Consider the following 21,182-nt stretch of genomic DNA (forward strand, 5'->3'; position numbering starts at 1 on the left):
ATACAAATTGTATTTTGTTAGTCATTATTAAAATACCATCTGAATAATCAAGTCTTGCTCCGATCTTTCAGCCATGACCTGAACATTTGAACTATTTATGTTAAATTGGACTTTACCTTCTATATATATAGCATGCAGGTGTCAAGGACACAAACAAAATGCAGTTATACATAATGAATATGTTAGTTATTTACCTTCTATTTACAGCGTGCAGGTGTCAAGGACACATACAAAATGCAGTTATACATAATGAATATGTTAGTAATTTACCTTCTATTTACAGCATGCAGGTGTCAAGGACACAAACAAAATGCAGTTATACATAATGAATATGTTAGTAATTTACCTTCTATTTACAGCATGCAGGTGTCAATGACACACACAAAATGCAGTTATACATAATGAATATGTTAGTAATTTACCTTCTATTTACAGCATGCAGGTGTCAATGACAAACACAAAATGCAGTTATACATAATGAATATGTTAGTAATTTACCTTCTATTTACAGCATGCAGGTGTCAATGACACACACAAAATGCAGTTATACATAATGAATACATATTAGTAATTTACCTTCTATTTACAACATGCAGGTGTCAAGGACACAAACAAAATGCAGTTATACATAATGAATATGTTAGTAATTTACCTTCTATTTACAGCATGCAGGTGTCAATGACACACACAAAATGCAGTTATACATAATGAATATGTTAGTAATTTACCTTCTATTTACAGCATGCAGGTGTCAATGACACAAACAAAATGCAGTTATACATATACATAATGAATATGTTAGTAATTTACCTTCAATTTACAGCATGCAGGTGTCAAGGACACAAACAAAATGCAGTTATACATAATGAATATGTTAGTAATTTACCTTCTATTTACAGAATGCAGGTGTCAAGGACACAAACAAAATGCAGTTATATATAATGAATATGTTAGTAATTTACCTTCAATTTACAGCATGCAGGTGTCAATGACACAAACAAAATGCACTTATACATAATGAATATGTTAGTAATTTACCTTCTATTTACAGCATGCAGGTGTCAAGGACACAAACAAAATGCAGTTATACATAATGAATATAGTAATTTACCTTCTATTTACAGCATGCAGGTGTCAAGGACACATACAAAACGCAGTTATACATAATGAATATATTAGTAATTTACCTTCTATTTACAGCATGCAGGTGTCAAGGACACACACAAAATGCAGTTATACATAATGAATATAGTAATTTACCTTCTATTTACAGCATGCAGGTGTCAAGGACACATACAAAAAACGCAGTTATACATAATGAATATATTAGTAATTTACCTTCTATTTACAGCATGCAGGTGTCAAGGACACACACAAAATGCAGTTATACATAATGAATATAGTAATTTACCTTCTATTTACAGCATGCAGGTGTCAAGGACACATACAAAATGCAGTTATACATGAATATGTTAGTACAGGTACAAACTGAAAAATACACAGTGATGAAGCAAACTAAATATAGGTAAGCATGAAACTGAAAATACACAGTTACACACTACACATAAAACTGAACATAAATTGTTAGAACTAAATACACATGTGTACACAAACAGAACATAAATTGTTAGAACTAAATACACATGTGTACACAAGCAGAACATAAATTGTTAGAACTAAATACACATGTGTATACATAAAAAGAACATAAATTGCTAGAAATAAATACACGAGTGTACACAAACAGAACATACATGGCTAAAATTTTTCAAATCCATCCATCTATATATGCAAGAACTACTAAGTTCTATTCCAGGGAACAATTGAATATTCTGATTGACAAGCAGTCAATATTTTATCATTTTTCGGTAGTTGGGATTAAAATGAACATTCTCAATGACAAAATTCCGTAGATCTATACATTTATGCGTGGTAGGTTTACAGGAAAAGTAACTCCAATTTTATTTTTCTAGAATAGCCCTGGTTGAAGTAATTAATTATACTGTACATCAGGCTATTTTTGTGTCAAGTTTTGTTTATGTTTAAAGCCTTAGATTAAAAAGGTAAATCTTCACTGAGTTTTTTGTTTGTGATTCAATGTTTTGCACTAAATTGAATATTCATGAAGTAAAACTCCTACAGCATAGATAACAAAAATTAGACCCACACGAAAATTTCCCAATATACAGTAATAAACATTTCAAAAACTACGGCGAACATCAAAAAAATTTGTTAGTACACTATACAACTATCACAAAAAGTGAATGGGATCCTTATTTGAGCTATAAAATGAAGCATTAATTACAAAATCATGCATACTATACATGCTTTGCATTCAAGATCTTGATAGGTTGGATCACAGAATGAAAATTGGAACTCCATTAATAAAAGTACTTTTACATTTACAACTGTAAATTCAGAAATGTTTGCTTGCATATCATTTTAATAGCAACTGTTAAACTATAATTTAAATTATTATGATGAAGAAAACGCTGCATACAAATTATGCTATTAAAATTTAAAATGGAAGTTTTTCATTTGCAAAACCCATCCAGTTTCAATTTTTGAATTAAAAAAAATCGCAAAAATTTCTGAATTTACAGTACATGTATTTTCTAATTGTCATGCAAAACTCTAAATAATAAGTTCATTGAATGATATTTCAATATCAGTAGTTCATAAAGCAATGTATTTTTTCAGATTACCTCTCCATCAGATAGCAGTAAAAGATTGTCAAACTGATAGAAAATAAAACTGGATGGCTGGTGTATGGTTGTGACAACAGTTTTATTGTGGTCCTTGGCATATGTCTTCAATCCTTGTATCAAACCAAAGGCTGTACTGTAATCCAAACCTGATGTTGGTTCCTAGATATAGAAAATATTTTATTTATCTTGGTTTCAGACTAAGAAAAATCTTCAAATATTAAACAGACAGGCTGTAAGGACCCCACTGGAAATAAGTTTCAATAACTTTTGTGGGTCATCCTTAGGTATTCGGCTGCAGTGCTAATCTAGTCTATATAAATTTCAATCATTACAATCTAGTCTTTTATCAAAATATCATAACAATTTTCAATAATTTAATTTTTCAAATTATAATTTTCAGTAAACATGTAAATCATTTTAGTGTCTGTAATTATTCTATGTCTAGTGCTATATGTCTATGTCATTTTAATTTATTGTGACTGTCAAATTCATGCCTTTTATCTTGAATAAATATATATCCAGCTTTGTTCTTGTATAAAGACTTGCACTTATATATGTAACACTCAGAAACGTGTCCATCCCCCCAAACGTGTCCCATTCCCCCAAACATGTCCATATGACGTCACCGAACTCCAAAATATGTTTAGTTGTAAAAGGGCGCTAAAGCGTGTCCATTTTAATAAAACCGCCCAAACGTGTACAATCTCACAAACTTGTCCACGTGTCCATATGAAGCCTAAGTTTTTCCTTTCTCTGAAAGCTCAATCGTGTCCACATTATAAAAAAGCCCAAACGTGTCCCCCATTATTTGGTTATTGCTCTTTCATTGACGTATACTCCTCTTACTATTTCATTGCAAATTGAAATATAGTCCTTTAAGTCTTTATCAGACTAACAGTATAACCCGTGCCGAAGTGGGGCCTCCATTCGGTTGTGCGGGATGTAAAAGTACGCAGCCATGTCATGTTATGATGTGGATATTAAATCAGATACCTTCTGTAGGGAGAATGCCCTCTCTCTACACATTAAAATCCTCGTAACAACTCTTTCAGGGTGCCGTCTGTGGTATGTTGCAAGCAACATTTTTGTCCCAATACATATACCCTTATTATCTAGTGGCAGTTAGAATTTCCCGAACTTTAATTTCAAACGGCCTCTATTATATAAAGGGAATGAAGTGTCATACTGAAGTCTCGAAAAATAAAGCGGTCTTTCCCCTTTCCCAAAAAAATATTATTTAATTCCGATTCCCGATTAGTGTATATTCCTAATAACCGTACACATTTAGGCCCAATCCCAAATTCCCGGAATAATAAAGGTACAATCCCAAAATCCCGGAAAATATTCTTCCGCCTCTCATTATATAGAACTTACCTATAGTATTTATTGTTAATATGGTGTTGTCCTGATTAAGCATGAAATATTTGCCACTGGACGTAATGTCTCTTGTTTGTGAGTCTTTAAGTGATGCTCGAAAACCAAAATTTATAATATAAAACCTGAACACCAGTTTATAATTTCAAGAGCTTTTAAAAAAGCAGAACTGCATGTTGAAAAAATTGGAAAACACCTATGCAGGAAGCGGCCGTGCACTATCCTTATACATGATTAATTTAGTAAGGTATCACCACAGTTTTATTAGTACAAAATAATTTATTTAGTAAACGATTAATTTAACTGTACTAAACTAATTTTTATGTTCGCTCTAAATATGCATGAAATTTTTGCCACTAGACATTAAACAAGCAACAGTCAAGAGTTTTTTATATGTTGCTAATCAATCTTGCAATTATGCTAAATATAATCAACTGGCGTTAAACAAACAAATGCTAATAAATTTTGAATTTCTTCTTTCAGCTCAGCTCTGTTCCTTTTTTAATTTCTGGTAATTGTGCCCAAAATACTTCTAGATTTATGTCTTTTGAATGCTGCTTTTATCTTATTTAGGATCCAACCTAAACCCGACTTCTTCAATTGTGTCTGCCGTAATTGTTATGACGTCACTGAGAACATAATAGCACTTAAAGTTCTGAGATGTTCAGGCATTTTAAAGTGGACACGTTTTGGCGAATAACAATTATCGGACACGTTTGGGGGTTATGAAATCGGACACGTTTGGGCGATGTCAACTTTTAAGGAGACGTTTGGGGGAAATAGACACGTTTGGGGGAATCAGACACGTTTGGGGGGATGGACATGTTTGGGAGTGTTACATATATGCATAATTCTGAATATATATACACATGTAAACACAAACATCTTGTCAAGGAAGGAATGACAACTTTCAATGTGTTTTAACAATAGAAGAAGTAAACAAGTGATGAAGCCTTCTGTTGTAACAATTTTGTAGCCTCATGAAGTCAAAATTGATTGATCTGAACTGTTCATGAGTAGTCTGTGCATAGCAAATGCTACAGACATATGAATTACATGTATAATGATTTCATTTCCATGAATATTTCTTGTCATTTTGTTTCTGAGATTGTACTTCAGAAGTCAAACAAAATACATTTTGAGGCGATTAAAGTTTATGATATAACAACCATGCCAGAAGAGGTTGAAACAATTATTACCAACAAGAATCATGCATTGTTGTGCTAAGCATACCCCCACTAGTAATTTAAAGTATCAGAAAACAGGAATTATGTATTTGACAGATCCAAAATTTGCACACAGGTTACAACTCATCACTGTCAACTTACTAACCAAATATGAAGTCAATCTGTTTGGTAGTGTGACAAAAATATTACTTGAACAAATGGACAGACGAATGGAAGGACTAATGGAAATATGATCAAAAGGACAGATGGACAGGGTGATTGCAATATAGCTCCCATTTTAGAGTGGGGGTATAAAAAGAATTTATTTTATCGTTTTCACTTCACTGGGTTGGTACAGAGACAACTGACAAAATACCAAAAATCTATGAATTTACAATACTTACATCTAATAGTATCATTACAGGGTCAGTTATTAATTCACAGGCAATGTTAGCTCTTTTCTTCTCTCCACCAGATAGTCCTCTCAGCCAAACATCTCCAATAACTGTCACACAAACAAAATAAACAATATACAAAAAATTTAAACTTGTTCACACTTAAGTACAATTTTTGTGAGATTAAGGCAATCAAATTATTTTATTTCCATGGTGAGAGTTAATGTTTTCTCCTCAATTCCTAAGTTATTTCAATTAAAAACATGGAACTTGAAACAGTCATATTTCTGTAAAATTATTGCACTACATTTATAATAAGTTGTAAAATTCATCAACTACCATGATACCAATCTGCAAAAAGCCTTGGGAAGAAACACTGTCTATTACATACTTGTGTCTAAACATTTTCTGAGGTCAAGGTCATCTATCAGTTGTTCCATTCTTCTTTCCTTCTCTATCTTTGGCATGTTGTCTGGCAGGCGGATCATTGCAGTAAACTATAAAAAATTTAATAACAAAATATGTTTTATGTACTGTTTGTATAACTTTTATCATATATTTAATATAGAATGTTGCTTGCTTAATGTCCAGTGGCAATTATTTCATGCATTTTTAGGACAAGGAACTATATTTAAAAGATATTTAGAATATTTTGACATTGGATTGGTAAACTTGTCCTTCTTATTTCAGTGTTTTATCATTTATTTATTCATAATCCATTAAATCACATTTTTGGTCAAGGGAGAAGCAAGAAACAGTGGATTCAATGCATATCAGATACGTTTTCTAAATGGTTAACATTTTTTACAATTTAATCTCTAGTTTTATTTGGTTTAGATCTAATTTGATTGATATTTCTTTGCACTTTTGGCATTCAATTTATTATATTTTGTGTTATAAATAGCTTTATACAGCCAGTTTTACAAAAATACATTTGTTGCTTTTTGTTAGTTCTAATCAGTTTTCTGACATATTGGTGACTAAATGCTGTCCAAGTATAGGTGAAATATTATTGGATCTTTTTTATAACCATTATATTATGCACGCATTTTAGCTAGGGTGTATACTGGATTAAAGATTAAAGAAATATATTATATGACAGTGACTATAAATTTTCTGTTTTCTCATTGGCTAGAAGCATAGGAAATCCTCTTTGATAAAACTTTATATTCACCGCTGCAAAAATCAGGAGAGGCTAACATAAGATTTGGAATGTCTGTGTATCTAAATATAGATATGCCAAGGTAACATCAATGGCGTAGGTTTTTGACATCATGTAAATTCCCATTTTTTTTTCTTTTTCTTCTTATTTTCAGTGTATTTTTTCTCTTCTTGTATTTGGTGTATTTTTTTAGCATGTTTGCCTCTGGCCTATGTTATTCTTGTATGTTTTTTTAATTTTGGTTCATTAATATGTTTGGGAATTCAGTGTGACATCCATTTTTGCTGAACTACACATTTTTGTTTAGGGGCCAGCTGAAACGCACTTCCAGATGCGAGATTGGTGGCCTTGGGTTGTTTTTCTCTCTTTGGACACATTTCCCGTTTCTCTGCTCAATTTTATTTATTAAATATTTCAATTTATGAAAACTAGCAGCTGCAAAAGCAGATGATATATTAAGTGTACAAGAGTGCTCACGCTGAAATGTCTCGCCCTACTATACTGACCATCGATTTTATGTTGATAGTCCAACATATAAAGTTTTACTACAAGTATCACATTAACATCTATGATCCAAGAAAATGAGGTCAAGGTCAGATAACAAGCCGGAAATACATGTACATCTTTAATACAATCATTCCATACACAGAATATAGATGACCTATTGCTTATAGTATAAAAGAAACAGACCAAACCATGGAAATTCTATATTGACCAATGAACCATGAAAATGAAGTCAATGTCAGATGAACCCTTCCAGACAGACATGTACACCTTAAAATCATTCCGTGCATCAAATATAGTTGTTCTATTGCTTATAGTATCTAAGAAACAAAGTTAACCAGGAAAACTGAACATTGACCAATGAACCATGAAAATGAGAAGTCAGATGATACCTGCCAGACAGACATATACACCTTACAATCATTCCATACACCAAATATAGTTGACCTATTGCTTAAAGTTTAAGAAAAACAGTCCAACCCACAAAAACTTAACATTGAACAATAAACCGTGAAAATGAGGTCAAGGTCAAATAAAACCTGCTAGACTGACATGTACATCGTAAAATATTTCCATACACCAAATATAGTTGACTTATGGCAGACAGTATTAGAAAAACAGACCAAAACACAGAAACTAAACTATTAGCACTGAACCATGAAAATGAGGTCAAGGTCAGATGACATCTGCCAGTTGGACATGTACACCTTACAATCATTACATACACCAAATATAGGACTTATTGTTTATAGTATCTGAGATATGGACTTGACCACGAAAACTTAACCTTGTTCACTGATCCATGAAATGAGGTCTAGGTCAAGTGAAAACTGTCTGACAGGCATGAGGACCTTGCAAGGTATGCTCATACCAAATATAGTTATCCTATTACTCATAATAAGGGAGAAATTGACATTAAAAAAAATCTTTACTTTTTTTTCAAGTAGTCACTGAACCATGAAAATGAGGTCAAGGACAATGGACATATGACAGACGGAAACTTCATATCATAAGGCATCTATATACAAAGTATGAAGCATCCAGGTCTTCTACCTTCTGAAATATTAAGCTTTTAAGAAGTTAGTTAACACCAACGCCACCACGGGATCACTATCCCTATGCCGAGCTTTCTGCGACAAAAGTCGCAGGCTCGACAATTAACAGGGAGCTGTGAATTTTAAAAGTATCTTGAGCAAATACTAGAAAATTGGAAAAGGATGAAAAGAGTCATATAATAAAACAATTGTTGACTTTTGATTTCAGTTGATACAATGATTTATCCTCCCCAGAGATATTACATTCACTCTCGGCCTGTTGGCCTCAGTGAATATCATATCTCTGGGGTTGATAAATCATTGTATCAACCTCATCAAAGGTTAATAATTGTATAATTTTGAAGACATAGTACATCAAACAATGATGTATGTAAATGTATCAATATTTTAAAACTTACTGACAAAGTTTCTCTTAGAGTTAAATTTGGGAAGAAAACATCCTGCTGTAGCACATAACACACTTTTCTTCTCATTGATTTGGAGACAGAACAACCATTCAGAGTTATCTCCCCTGATGTATATGGAAATCTTCCTGCTAGTGTATTTAACAGTGTAGTTTTCCCACCTCCTGGAATTGAAAACAGTGAATTCTGATTACCAAGGCATTCAAATGCAGTGGTGTTTTATTTTGAATGTATTGGTTTGTTTTGTGACAAGAACTGATTTATTTAAACTGCAAATGAACTTTGTGAACCCAACAAAAGACTTTTGTTTGTTTATTTGTTTATTTGTTTATAGATGTTTGTTTTCTATAGTTGACTTCACTTGACTAAACGTTATAAAATTCATTATTTAAAACATCTCTGAACTGTTTTATTTTGATACAAAAAAAAACAAACAACAAAAAATAGAAAAAACCAGCATTTTTAAAAACACAAGACTACAATGCATAAAACAAAGCACATATTCTTTGGAACTTTTGGCAACCAGATTAGAATCTTCTAAATTTAAACGAATGGTGATGGTTTAAGTTTGTCAAGTGTAAATGGCAAGCACTTTTTACTAATAGTTTTACAATCTCTTGAACAAGAAAACTGTGAATAATGTTGAAAACAATTTACAACTGACTTTCTTTTTATAGGTGTAATACCACCAAATCGTAGTACGTCACATCCAGTTGCATACGAAAAAGGGTTGGAAAAAATATTCCCTTGAATTTGACAGTTGCAGGAAATTAATCCTATATTTCATTGCAGTAAAAAAATTCTGAGTCATTAACATATATCTTGGGTGTTTAAAGCTCCATTATTTTTTTATTTGGTGTTTCTATAGAATATTTTGAAAACTTGAGGTTACATGGTTACTAAAGCTTGTACACAGGAAAAAAGGGGTGAACATTTGATTGTTTAACTTCCAGTGATGGTTATTTTCTTATATGCAATGAAATATTATGTGAAATTTTGTCTATAGTACTGGACAGGATAAAACTTTACTCATGCCAAGTATTTCTTTATTTAAAACAAAGATAAATTCTGCACAATTTTTAGAGGAAAATCAATACCACCTTATAATAGTAGACAGAATTTACTTTGTCATTCTATTGAGATAAATCTATTGAGAGTCAGAACACCATGATGAATGGCATTAGTACATTTTGTTCACATGGCGGTAGATCATATATATTTAGATAAAATTAAAATGATTCCCTATTCTATGATTATATAATTTAATAATTCAGTCATGATGCCCCATGGCAATATTTAAAGATGAATGCTGTCAGGAGTAAATTGAACGTAAAACACTTTCTTTATTGTCCTGTAATTAGGTTCTCCATAAATTTGTGTAAATGTTATATTTTGATACAAAACAAATCCAAAAAAAATACCAGCATTTTTATCCCCAACAGACTACAATGTTAAAGAACAAAGCATACCCTGTATATTTTGTTATACTTTTGGCAACTAGTATGGAATCTTTTGGCTAAAATCTATAAAAACAGTCACACTTTGGTTTATCAAATGTAAATAATATAGTTTTATCTCTTGAACAAGAAAACTGTGAATGATATGGGAAAACAAGTTTTTACTGACCTTCTTTTATAATACTAAACAGAGTATATATTTGGTCATTTTATTTGTGGATAAATCTATTGAGAGTCAAAACATCATGATGATAGGCATAATTAAGTAGATGTTGTCCATTTTGTGGTAGAAACAAGAAGATTTAATTAAAAAAAAAGGTTTTCTGAGGCTCTGATTCCCATCACCAGTCAATCATATGATTTAATTATTTGGCCATGACGGCCCATGGCAATATTTAAAGAAGCCCGATGTCAGAAGAAAATTAAATATAAATACATCCTTTATTGTCCTGTAAGATCCCCATAATAAGTTCTACATAACATTTTGTACATGTTACAAAAATAAACAAACTAAATCTTACCACTTGGTCCCATTATAGCAGTTAAACAACCAGCTTTAGCAATACCAGATACATCTTTCAGAATCTGCCTTTTGTTGATGGTCACATTTACATGGTTAAATATCAGCTCCATTTCTTGACCATTTTTTGATGAAGAGACAAAATCATTCTCCATATTGGTTAGATCTAATTTCTCTTCAACCATTTTAATTTGTTTGTCTTTTTTAACAAAATGTGACCTACAATGCAAATATGTAACATTTAGAAGAACAATAAAACTTTCTAAATGAAAATTTGAATCATTCATGAGGGTGTGGATGGGAGTTTACAGAATAGAGAATAATTGGCAAAATATATAAAGAATAGAGAGAAAAGCGGACCAAAAACAGAGAATAGAGAATAATGGGCAAAAAATATAAAGAATAGAGAAAAATGGACCAAAAAAATAAAAAATAGAGAATAACGGGTGCTAAGATATAAAGAATAGAGAAAAATGGCTTAAAAAATTAAAGAATACAGAAATAAAGGAACCTCCCATCCAAACCCTCATTCATGACCTGGTCAGAAAATACCTGATAAGAATACATGTACATAATTACATTGCCTTCTTACTCAATTTACTGTAATAGCTAAACTGAAATCTTTTAGAACATGTTCTAAAATTGTAAGATACTTGCTGTTGCTTGTAATAGATCTGTACCAGCTCATCTGAATCACTTACTTAAGGTTTCCAGACAAAAATCAAACATTAAGATAATAATTAGAATTATCTAATATTCCTAACACCCTAAACTTGACAATTTCATGCAGCACAAAATAGGCTCAAGAATGCACAGCAGACATTAAACAAACACAGCTTAAGTATCTTTTATGTAAACGCTGTCCATTGGTTAAAACCATCAAAAGTGCAAACAGAAGCTTAAATGTAAATGTTGTCCATATTACATGTATGTTTACATGGTATTTATAAAGTCAACTTAACATATCAATTATGTCTATGGTAATTAAATTACAATTTTTGTTGAGGAAAAACCTGTTTTCTTTGGTTTACTTTGAGTATTAAATTCAGCTGCTTCCTAAGAAGTTTAAAATTATGAAAATGTTATTATACATTAATGTGAAATCATCTTACTATCCAGAAATGTGTTTGCTCATTGTCAAAGGTTGTTTGGTCACATGTAATCATTCACATCTTTGTCCTATGGTTTTTAACAGAAATGTTGTCTCATTGGTAATCATTCCACATCTCCTTAATTTCTTACTGTCACTTTGTGACAGTGTGCATGTGATGGGATTTAATATTTACATTCAATTTGATCAAAAGTGAACTGCGAAGGGTACTCTATAAATGTTAAATTATAAGAACAATTTTTTTCAAAAATACATGTACAAACAGTAAGAATTTCTAACTGGTAAGTATAAGTAAATTTGACAGTCCAGCATACTTTCAACTTTTCAAAATTAATGGTTGACATTTAACATGTTTAATATTTATTTTGATAAATGCATTTCTCAGGCATTATATACCAGGATTTTAAAAAAAGATAATTTTCTATTTGGGAGATGGGGGAGATCGAAAGTCCTGTTATGAACATGTAACTATATATACTTGATCTGGAATAAAGAATAGTTAACCTTCACCTCTCTTTTCCTTTATATTGACACAACCTTTTTCTGTGTCCATATCATACTCCATATATATGTTTTTTTTCAAATAACCACTATAAGTATAGTATAAAATTAGGAGAGGCTCACTTCAAACTTGCAGATACTGGTTCTTAAAAATTGTTACAATTGCATAACCAATTTGAACTGGTCTGGGTTTTTGTTTTTTTTAAAAAGAAGCCAATTTTAAAAGATACCAAAGGAAAAACCACATGACAAAAGAAGAAAACTACAGTACACAAAACACAACTTAGGAGACTAAAGACTGAGTGACATGAACTCCACCATATACCTGGGGGTGATATCAGGTGCTGAGGAAGGGTTAGCAGATCCTGCTCCAATAATAATTTGCACAATACATATCAACAAAAAATGGGCAGTTGAGACAAAGTTGTACTTAAAACATTTTGAACTTGATAAATAATAAAAAATATGAGAACTTTTAATAAAGCTACTTTTACAGAACTTGTTTATAAGGTTGTATTTTCTTCATGGTCATACTATTTTCATTGTATCTTTAATACAGGTGATTGACACTTTTAAAACTGTGACAATCAGCATTTTTTATTTGTCCTCTATGAACTATTTATCACACCTACCTATATTTGAGAGTATATTCTTTCAGTGTTAAATATCTAATATTTCCTAAATGTATGTTCTTAAAATTTTGCTAGTGTCACTCTAAATCTGACAATAAGTAAAAGGAAACAACATCAAAAATAATCTCAATGATTCGAATTGATCCTAATCTTTTAAGAAACAATGTTTAAACAATCTAGGGTTTGATGTCAACTTAATTGCTGACGAAAAGTCAAATAAACTTAACATAACACTTTCTCAAATAACTTCTAATTCATATTCATAGTCTCCTGTTTTTCAGTAGACAACCTTGGATAAAGTTTAAAAACTCATTTGCTAATATGTATGCTCTTTCTTTACAAACAATATAATATAGCAAGCTAAAACAGATGTCCGCCCTTATATAGGTTACGTCTCTGTCAAAGTTCAATCACCGTCAACTAAAGTGAAGAGTCAAATTATAGTGCTACAAACATTATTAAGTAATCCTATAGTCCAAAGCTCGTAAACATTTTAAAATGAAACCCAATAATGTTTTGACTGGTCCTTGAACTATGAAAAACAAAGATTTTATTTCAAATTTGTAACAATAATAAATTACGACAAAAAATGTTTTCCCTAAAAAATATACTGGTGTGGGTCATTGAACAAAAAACAAAAAAAATATATTAACTTTTTAGAATATAGTCATGATAGTACAGGTTGTAAGAGGATAACTGTCCCAGAGTTCAGGCATCAATATTTCTTTTCAAGCTAGGGATGTGTCTTTTTTAGCTCTAATGAACCATTAATTGTTTTTTTTATAACTACTTCAAATAGATCTTGATCTTTGCTTATAAGTGTGAAAATGATACTGTTTAAATACCTACACTATTTTTCAACAATGATTTTATAATTTCTCTTTTTTTTATCAGCAACTGGAATGTTTAAGCTTTTGAGAGAACTCAAAAAGACAACAAAAGTATAATTATCCTTAGGCTTGTACAAAATCTCAAATCCAGGTCGAAACACAGTCTTTTATATAAGACCAAGTTTGTGCATGTATGAACTTTAAATTGCCTTTGGTGCAAATGTTCCAGTTTAAATGTTAACATGACTTTCTTTCTCATAAAGATGCTTAAAAACTCTGAAGGGAAAGGGTTATAATACATATATTTAATTAAAACTATAATGGAAATTTTATTTTAGATTATTCTAAATTAAAAAATCCTTTAAATATAAACAGCTTCTGTTTACAAAACATCACATGTTGCTTTAAGTATTTAATCCTTTAAAAAGATTAGATTTTCAACATATTTGATGATAATTTGCAAATGGTTTTTCGATAAGTTCTGATTATGAATATGAAGATATTATGCCAAATATATTATAACTATATTTACGTTTTTAAAAGATCTCTTCCCTATAAGAGGTTTAAATTTATAACAGAAATTAAATATCTCAAATATATAATTTACTGTGAGCGCCAGAAAAGTCCATTTTTAGTTATAAATGATCTTTGAACTTGAAAAGGGATGAAGTAAGATTAAATTTACAATATTATACTGTAAATTCAGAAATTATTGTGAGGTTTTTATATATGCGAATAATGTGACTTCTTGAGTATCACAATAATAAGAACTCGCATTCTTATATCAAATACATATGTGTATATAGATTTTCCTAAAATCACAATAATTATTCTCGCATTTTTTTCATTTATCAAAATTTGCAATAATAAATGCACGCAATAATTTCTCAATTTACAGTATTCATAATAATTAACTTACAAGGTAAAATGTTTTCAAACTTTTTTTTTTTAAATTATACACACAAAAAAACTGAAAAACCTGTAAAACGAAAATAAACATTACCTTGATTTAATTGCAAATTGTTATACAGGTAACCATTTCCACATATCAATCTGATGAAATAAATGCATGCAATGTATTCTTTTCCATGTGCTGTCCTAAACTCTCCATGTGATGGGGATAGTTAGTCATGTCCCTGAATAATTAACAATTGCCCTCCACTTAAACTTCTGAAATGTGTGTAAATATATTTAAATAGTGACGGAGAGAATGACATAATCATACACAGTTATCAATAGTACTATTTTATGTTGTAACCACTGATCCTGAAAGCCTATATGATTTAAATGAGAAAAAGAGAGGGTCAATTCAAATAACTGGTTTTAGACACCATATTCTGTGATATACATTATACATTAAATTATAAACAAAATACAGAAAACAGCACTTAATTATTCACCAGTAATCTGAAATTAAAATATTCTATTTCACTGTGACTTTTGACCTTGTGATATTTAAGAAATGTAATACTATTATAAATGGACTTCAGAAAACAATAATTTTTTAATAAATTATGAACCAATAAGCTAAAGAAAAAATATTATACAATTATAGCCTTTGTATGAGGTCGATACGAGGTTATATTGACCTAAGAGAAGCATATAGATTTAGGACAAAGTCCAAGGTCGATATGCTTCTCTAAGTTGATATAACATATCGTATTGACCTCAACCACAGGCTAACATTGTTATATTATTAATCAACAACTATTGCATGAACAATGTAAAATTGGGGATTTCTAGAATGTATTTTAAGTAACATGCTGTATGCCCTGTGCAACATGTGCAATATGCTGTTTTTGACCTACAAAAAGCTGAACACAACAGTATTAGTGTGCAAACTACTGAGTAAATAAAAATGTAAATGTGATCCAGTTTTAACAAATTACAAATCCTTAAAACTATTCGATTAATAATATATTATATTTCTCGCTTTTAACATGTTTAACCTGAGCTGTGTTAGAAATGTAATACTTATAAATTTTCACAATTTATATATATTTTACTCTAAATAATACATTGTCAATGATTGTAGTACATTGGTATATAAGCGGTATATGTAAATGAGAGTGTAAATCCAATTTCTTCTAATTAGGACACTTAATAATTGATAAGGTTGGGTAACATTTATTTATTGACATTTTGCTTCACATCACTGTGCAAAGCTATCTTAGTTTCATTTGATATTTTCACCATTTCATTGGCTAAAATGAGATAAGTTATTCAAATATGGAGGATAAAGAATAAAATTGAAATATGGGTAATCAAAACCTGATCAATAATTATTGCATCATGCTGACGAAATTTATGATACCGAGATGCACTCTGTACCTTTAAGGAAAGGTTAAACTTGAATCAAAATTAATTTTGTTGAATCAGAAACATGTTGAAAAGAAATTTCACCATAGTATGTTATCTGTAACAAAATGATGTTATATGACAAATGAATTGCCTACTCAGTTGTGGATTCAGGGGGCATCATAGGATAACAAAAATATAATTATTTTGCTTCAAATCATAAAAAAACATTTGGACTCCTAACATGCCTAATGTATAGTGACATTTTTTACCATTTTGGACATTAACACCCTCCTTCCCTTCCTCAGATCCTCACCTGCTTCTGTTCAGTAATTAATTCAGGTTGAAGACATATTTATATCCATGCATATTCTGACATCAGACTCAGACTTCTTTTATACTGAGTTTTACACTGCGTATTGCTGTGTGTTTGTTTATTCTACATTAGCTAGAGGTATAAGGGGTAGGGTTGAGATCTCACAAAACATGTTTAACCCCGCAGCATTTTTGCGCCTGTCACAATTTTAGGAGCATCTGGTCATTTTTCGGTTTTGTATTTTTTTTAAGTTAAGTTCATTTATATGTTTTGGAGTTTAGTGTGACGTCCGTTTTCACTGAACTAGAACACATTTTTGTTTAGGGGCCAGCTGAAGCCCGCCTCCAGGTGCGGGATTTTCTTGCTGTATTGAAGACCCATTGGTGGCCTTCAGCTGTTTTCCGCTCTTTGGCTGGGTTGTTGTCTCTTTGACATATTCCCCATTTCCATTCTCAATTTTAAACATTTGTATAAATAATCCATTGGAAGCTATTTGCTAGTACCTAGATAAATCATCATGAATCCAAGATGACTAGTCATTACAAATACACAGGTAACCTTTGAATGCTGCATGCTTTGCAAAGAAGCAGAAAACAACTATTTGATACTTTTGGTTTGATCTGGCCAGGATTGAATAAATGATGGCTTGAACATGGTTATAAATGTTTTAAGATAACTAGAGGCTCACAAGAGCCTGTGTCGCTCACCTGTATCTACTGTGGTTTTGGAAATCATATAAAATACGGTTAAAATCATAATAGATACCCTAATAATGATTGAGGCCGTTTGGTTTAATTTGGCCCAGTGTAAAAAAAAATGACTTTAAAGGGCAATAACCCTGTAAGAGGTCAACTGACAATTTTGGTGATGTGACTTGTTTGTAGAACTTACTTTACTGAAGATTCTTGCTGTTTACAGTTTATCTCTATCTATTATAATTATAATCAATGATAATATTCAAGATAATAACCAAAAACTGCAAAATTTCCTTAAAATTACCAATTCAGGGGCACCAACCCAACAATGGGTTGTCTGATTTGACTGAAAATTTCAGGGCAGATAGATCTTGACCTGATGAACAATTTAACGTCAGATTTGCTTTATATGCTTTGATTTCAGAGATATAAGTAAAATCTACATTTTTAGCCATGGCGGCCATCTTGGTTGGTGGGCGGGGTCTTCGGATTCATTTTTTAAACAAGATACCCTAAGGATGATTTAGGCCATGTTTGTTTTAATTTGGCCTAGTAGTTTCAGAGAAGATTTTTGTAAAAGTTCACGGACGAGGACGGACGACGGACGCCAAGTGATGAGAAAAGCTCACTTAACCCTTTGGGTCAGGTGAGCTAAAAAAGGATCTCTGTTATAAATAATTGTTCTTCATGCTATGCTATTCAGACTGGAAAGCTATACAGCAGTAGATCAGAATTTATTACATGTATCATAGATACATAATTAAAGAACCTTATACATAATTAAAGAACCTTTGTGAGCACGCTCACATACCCCACATCCCCACATAAGTGCAAATGAACATAACTCCTAGAAAAAAATTTGAATCCTAATTTCCTGTTGTTATGCACATCTACATAGTATGTCCTTATTATCTATAAAGTTTCATGAAATTCTGTTATGTGGTTTCAGAGGAGTTGCGATGACAAACTGACGGACAGACAGACAGACAGGTCAAAAACGTTTATACCCAAAGCAAAACTTGCGTGGGGTATAATTATTCATGAAATACCACTTTTCATGGACTTCGTGGGAATGAGTATTAACCATGAATTTAAATGTTTAACTAAGTACACATTTTCTTTAGTCTTGTATAGATACTTTGTCAAAAACACGAAATCAAATATAAACGAAAATATAATAACTTGATGAGACTACTGTGACACATGCAAAAAGTGCACAGAGGATTTGGTAGTTATGTATATATGCATGATTTGGTTCAATAATTTCCTTTACATGACATGATAATTACAAGAAACTAGTTTCATCAGAATATATTAAGCAAACAAAAGTTATTCCAGCATTTATTAATTAATTCATGAAAATAATCAAAGAAAGATAACTGTGAATTACCAAAAGTAGTGGAAGCTTGTTTAAAATAAATGGGGAATGTGCCCATGGGACACAGATGATGCCCCAGCATGCATATAACGTTATAAAGGGACATACCTTAAGAACGGTAAAAGTGATGCAGCTACCCAAATTCGAACTTGATCTGAGCTTTGTGATAATAAGCATTGTGTATAAGTTTTATAACATTTGATTTAGGCAAACTTAAGTTAGAAAAACGAAAGCGAAAAATTCATTTGTAAAGGGAGATAACTCTAGAACGCTAAAAATGATGCCACCAAAATTCTAACTTGACCTGTGTTTTGTGGTAATAATCATTGTGTATAAAGATTCATAACGTTTGGTTGATACAAACTTAAGTAAGAGAACAGAAACGAAAAATTCAGCAATTTTTCTGTTTGTAAAGGGGCATTACTCTAGAAAGGTAAAAGTAACACCACCAAAATTCAATCTTGATTGGAGTTTTATGGTAATAAGCATTGTGTAAAAGTTTCATAACATTTGGTTGAGGTAAACTGAAGTTTGAGAACGGAAACCAATTTAGGGACGTACGGATGTAAGTACGGATGGACAAGGGTAAAACTTAATGCCCCCTCCACTATGGCGAGGGGCATAAAAATAAAAAAAGATGATTTTGGCCAGTGGGCCAAAATTTCAATCTGCATACAAAGCTTTATGTGGATGAAATTCATACAGATTACTAAGATTCCTTCAACATGTTCAAGTAAGTTTTATCTGATATGTACTCAGTTTTTTATTGACCATTGTAAATTGAGAAGGTGGTTGTTGTTGTTGAGTACAACTAGGTTAATTGTTTTGATGAACAAAATTAGCTGGGACTAATAGATAAATGTGTTAGTCCCAGGTTGCAGACAATCTGAATGACCTTACATTTAATGTATGATGCAGCTGTGGTTTCACTTTAATCACTTCTCATTAGCAGTCAAGGGTATAATTTTATGTTATTAGAGAAAAATAATATACATTTGTTATTGTTGACTTAAAAATCCCATAACTGAGAAACTGAAATATAAACATATATGTATGTTACATGTTTCAAAGGGGCAGTATATATCCTTTGTTTTGTTAAAAATGTATACAAGTTCTATTGATATTATTATTGTCTATATGCATACTAAACTTTACGAAGATATAGTTTGCAAATCAGACATAAAATTGAGAATGGAAACAGAGAATGACTAAATGTCAAACATGTCAAAGAGACAACAACCCGACCAAAGAGCAGAAAACAGCTCAAGGCCACCAATGGGTCTTCAACACAGTGAGAAAATCCTCACCCTGAGGCGGGCTTCAGCAGGCCCCTAAACAAAAATGTGTACTAGTTCAGTGAAAATGGATGTCACACTTACCTCAGAAACATATAAATGAACTAAAATTAAAAAATTTGTAAGGGTTCCGCGGAACCCAGTGTCTCGCCTTCTTTTCTGTTAATCGCAGGCTCAACAAAAATGAGGTAGTAAATCAATAAAAATATTCCTCTTGATACTATCTTCTGATTGTAAGAAGCTTCTGTCCAATTTTGGTAAAAATACAGGAGAGTTTATGAATCTAATAAATGTTTAAAAACTTTAACTGCAGACTGAATGTAATGTTAACTGGAAGAAAACAAAATTTCCTTCTAGATACTAGCATTTGATCATAAACAAGCTTCTGTCCAAGTTTGGTTCAAATCCAAAATAGTATAAGAAAGTTATTAAAATTTTAAAAACTTTAACCACAGAGTTAATATGTTGTTTCCTGGCAGAAAATCTAAGTCCATTTAAAAGTAAAATACGGAAAAAATGGATTTATTTTTTTACAAAATTTCCTTCTAGATACTAGCTTTTGATCATAAGCAAGCTTCTGTCCAAGTTTGGTACAAATCCAAAATAGTATAAGAAAGTTATTAAAATTTTAAAAACTTTAACCACAGAGTAAATATGTTGTTTCCTGGCAGAAAATCTAAGTCCATTTAAAAGTAAAATAAGGAAAAAATGGATTTATTTTTTTACAAAATTTACTTCTAGATACTATCTTATGATCATAAACAAGCTTCTGTCCAAGTTTGGTACAAACCCAGGATAGTTTAAGAAAGTTATTAAAATTTTAAAAACTTTAACCACAGAGTGAATGTAATATTTCCCGGCAGAAAAACTAAGTCCATTTATAAGTAAAATACGGAAAAAAAGGAATTTTATTTTTACAAAATTTACTTCTGGATACTATCTTATGATCATAAACAAGCTTCTGTCCAAGTTTGGTAGAAATCCAGGATAGTTTAAGAAAGTTATTAAAATTTCAAAAACTTTAACCACAGAGTGAATATTTGTGGACGCCGCCGACGACGCCGACGGAATGTAGGATCGCTATGTCTCGCTTTTTCGACTAAAGTCGAAGGCTCGACAAAAACATACATGACTAACAAAGGCCACAGGCTCCTTAGTAAACTTGGGACAGTCACAAAAATGCGGAGGGTTAAACATGTTTTGTGAGACCTATCTGGTTGTAGTTAGTTGTCAAATACCTTAAAATCATTATAAAGTATGTTTTTATTAGATGTTATAAAAATATTAAACAATGTTAAAATTATAAAGTATATAATAACAAAAAAGACTGGGTTGTGCATACGTACCAAAGAATTGGGTCACTGACACTGCTTATTGACAT

At 31.3% G+C, this 21,182-nt stretch overlaps 1 protein-coding gene across 1 annotated transcript in view; it reads right to left on the bottom strand.

Moving 5' to 3' along the window:
- Positions 1-21,182, bottom strand: part of LOC127706428 (uncharacterized) — a 46,725-nt gene that overhangs the window by 24,910 nt on the left and 633 nt on the right. The window contains exons 2-7 of the mRNA XM_052211058.1: positions 14,823-14,989; positions 10,747-10,964; positions 8,763-8,932; positions 6,035-6,140; positions 5,653-5,753; positions 2,706-2,867 (exon numbers count right to left, since the gene is read on the bottom strand). Coding sequence (XP_052067018.1) covers positions 2,706-2,867; positions 5,653-5,753; positions 6,035-6,140; positions 8,763-8,932; positions 10,747-10,930 — 723 coding nt within the window. The 5' untranslated portion in view covers positions 10,931-10,964; positions 14,823-14,989. The remainder of the gene's footprint in view (positions 1-2,705; positions 2,868-5,652; positions 5,754-6,034; positions 6,141-8,762; positions 8,933-10,746; positions 10,965-14,822; positions 14,990-21,182) is intronic.

This window comes from Mytilus californianus, unplaced genomic scaffold (assembly GCF_021869535.1).
Source record: "Mytilus californianus isolate M0D057914Y unplaced genomic scaffold, xbMytCali1.0.p SCAF_6, whole genome shotgun sequence".
Lineage (NCBI taxonomy): Eukaryota > Metazoa > Mollusca > Bivalvia > Mytilida > Mytilidae > Mytilus > Mytilus californianus.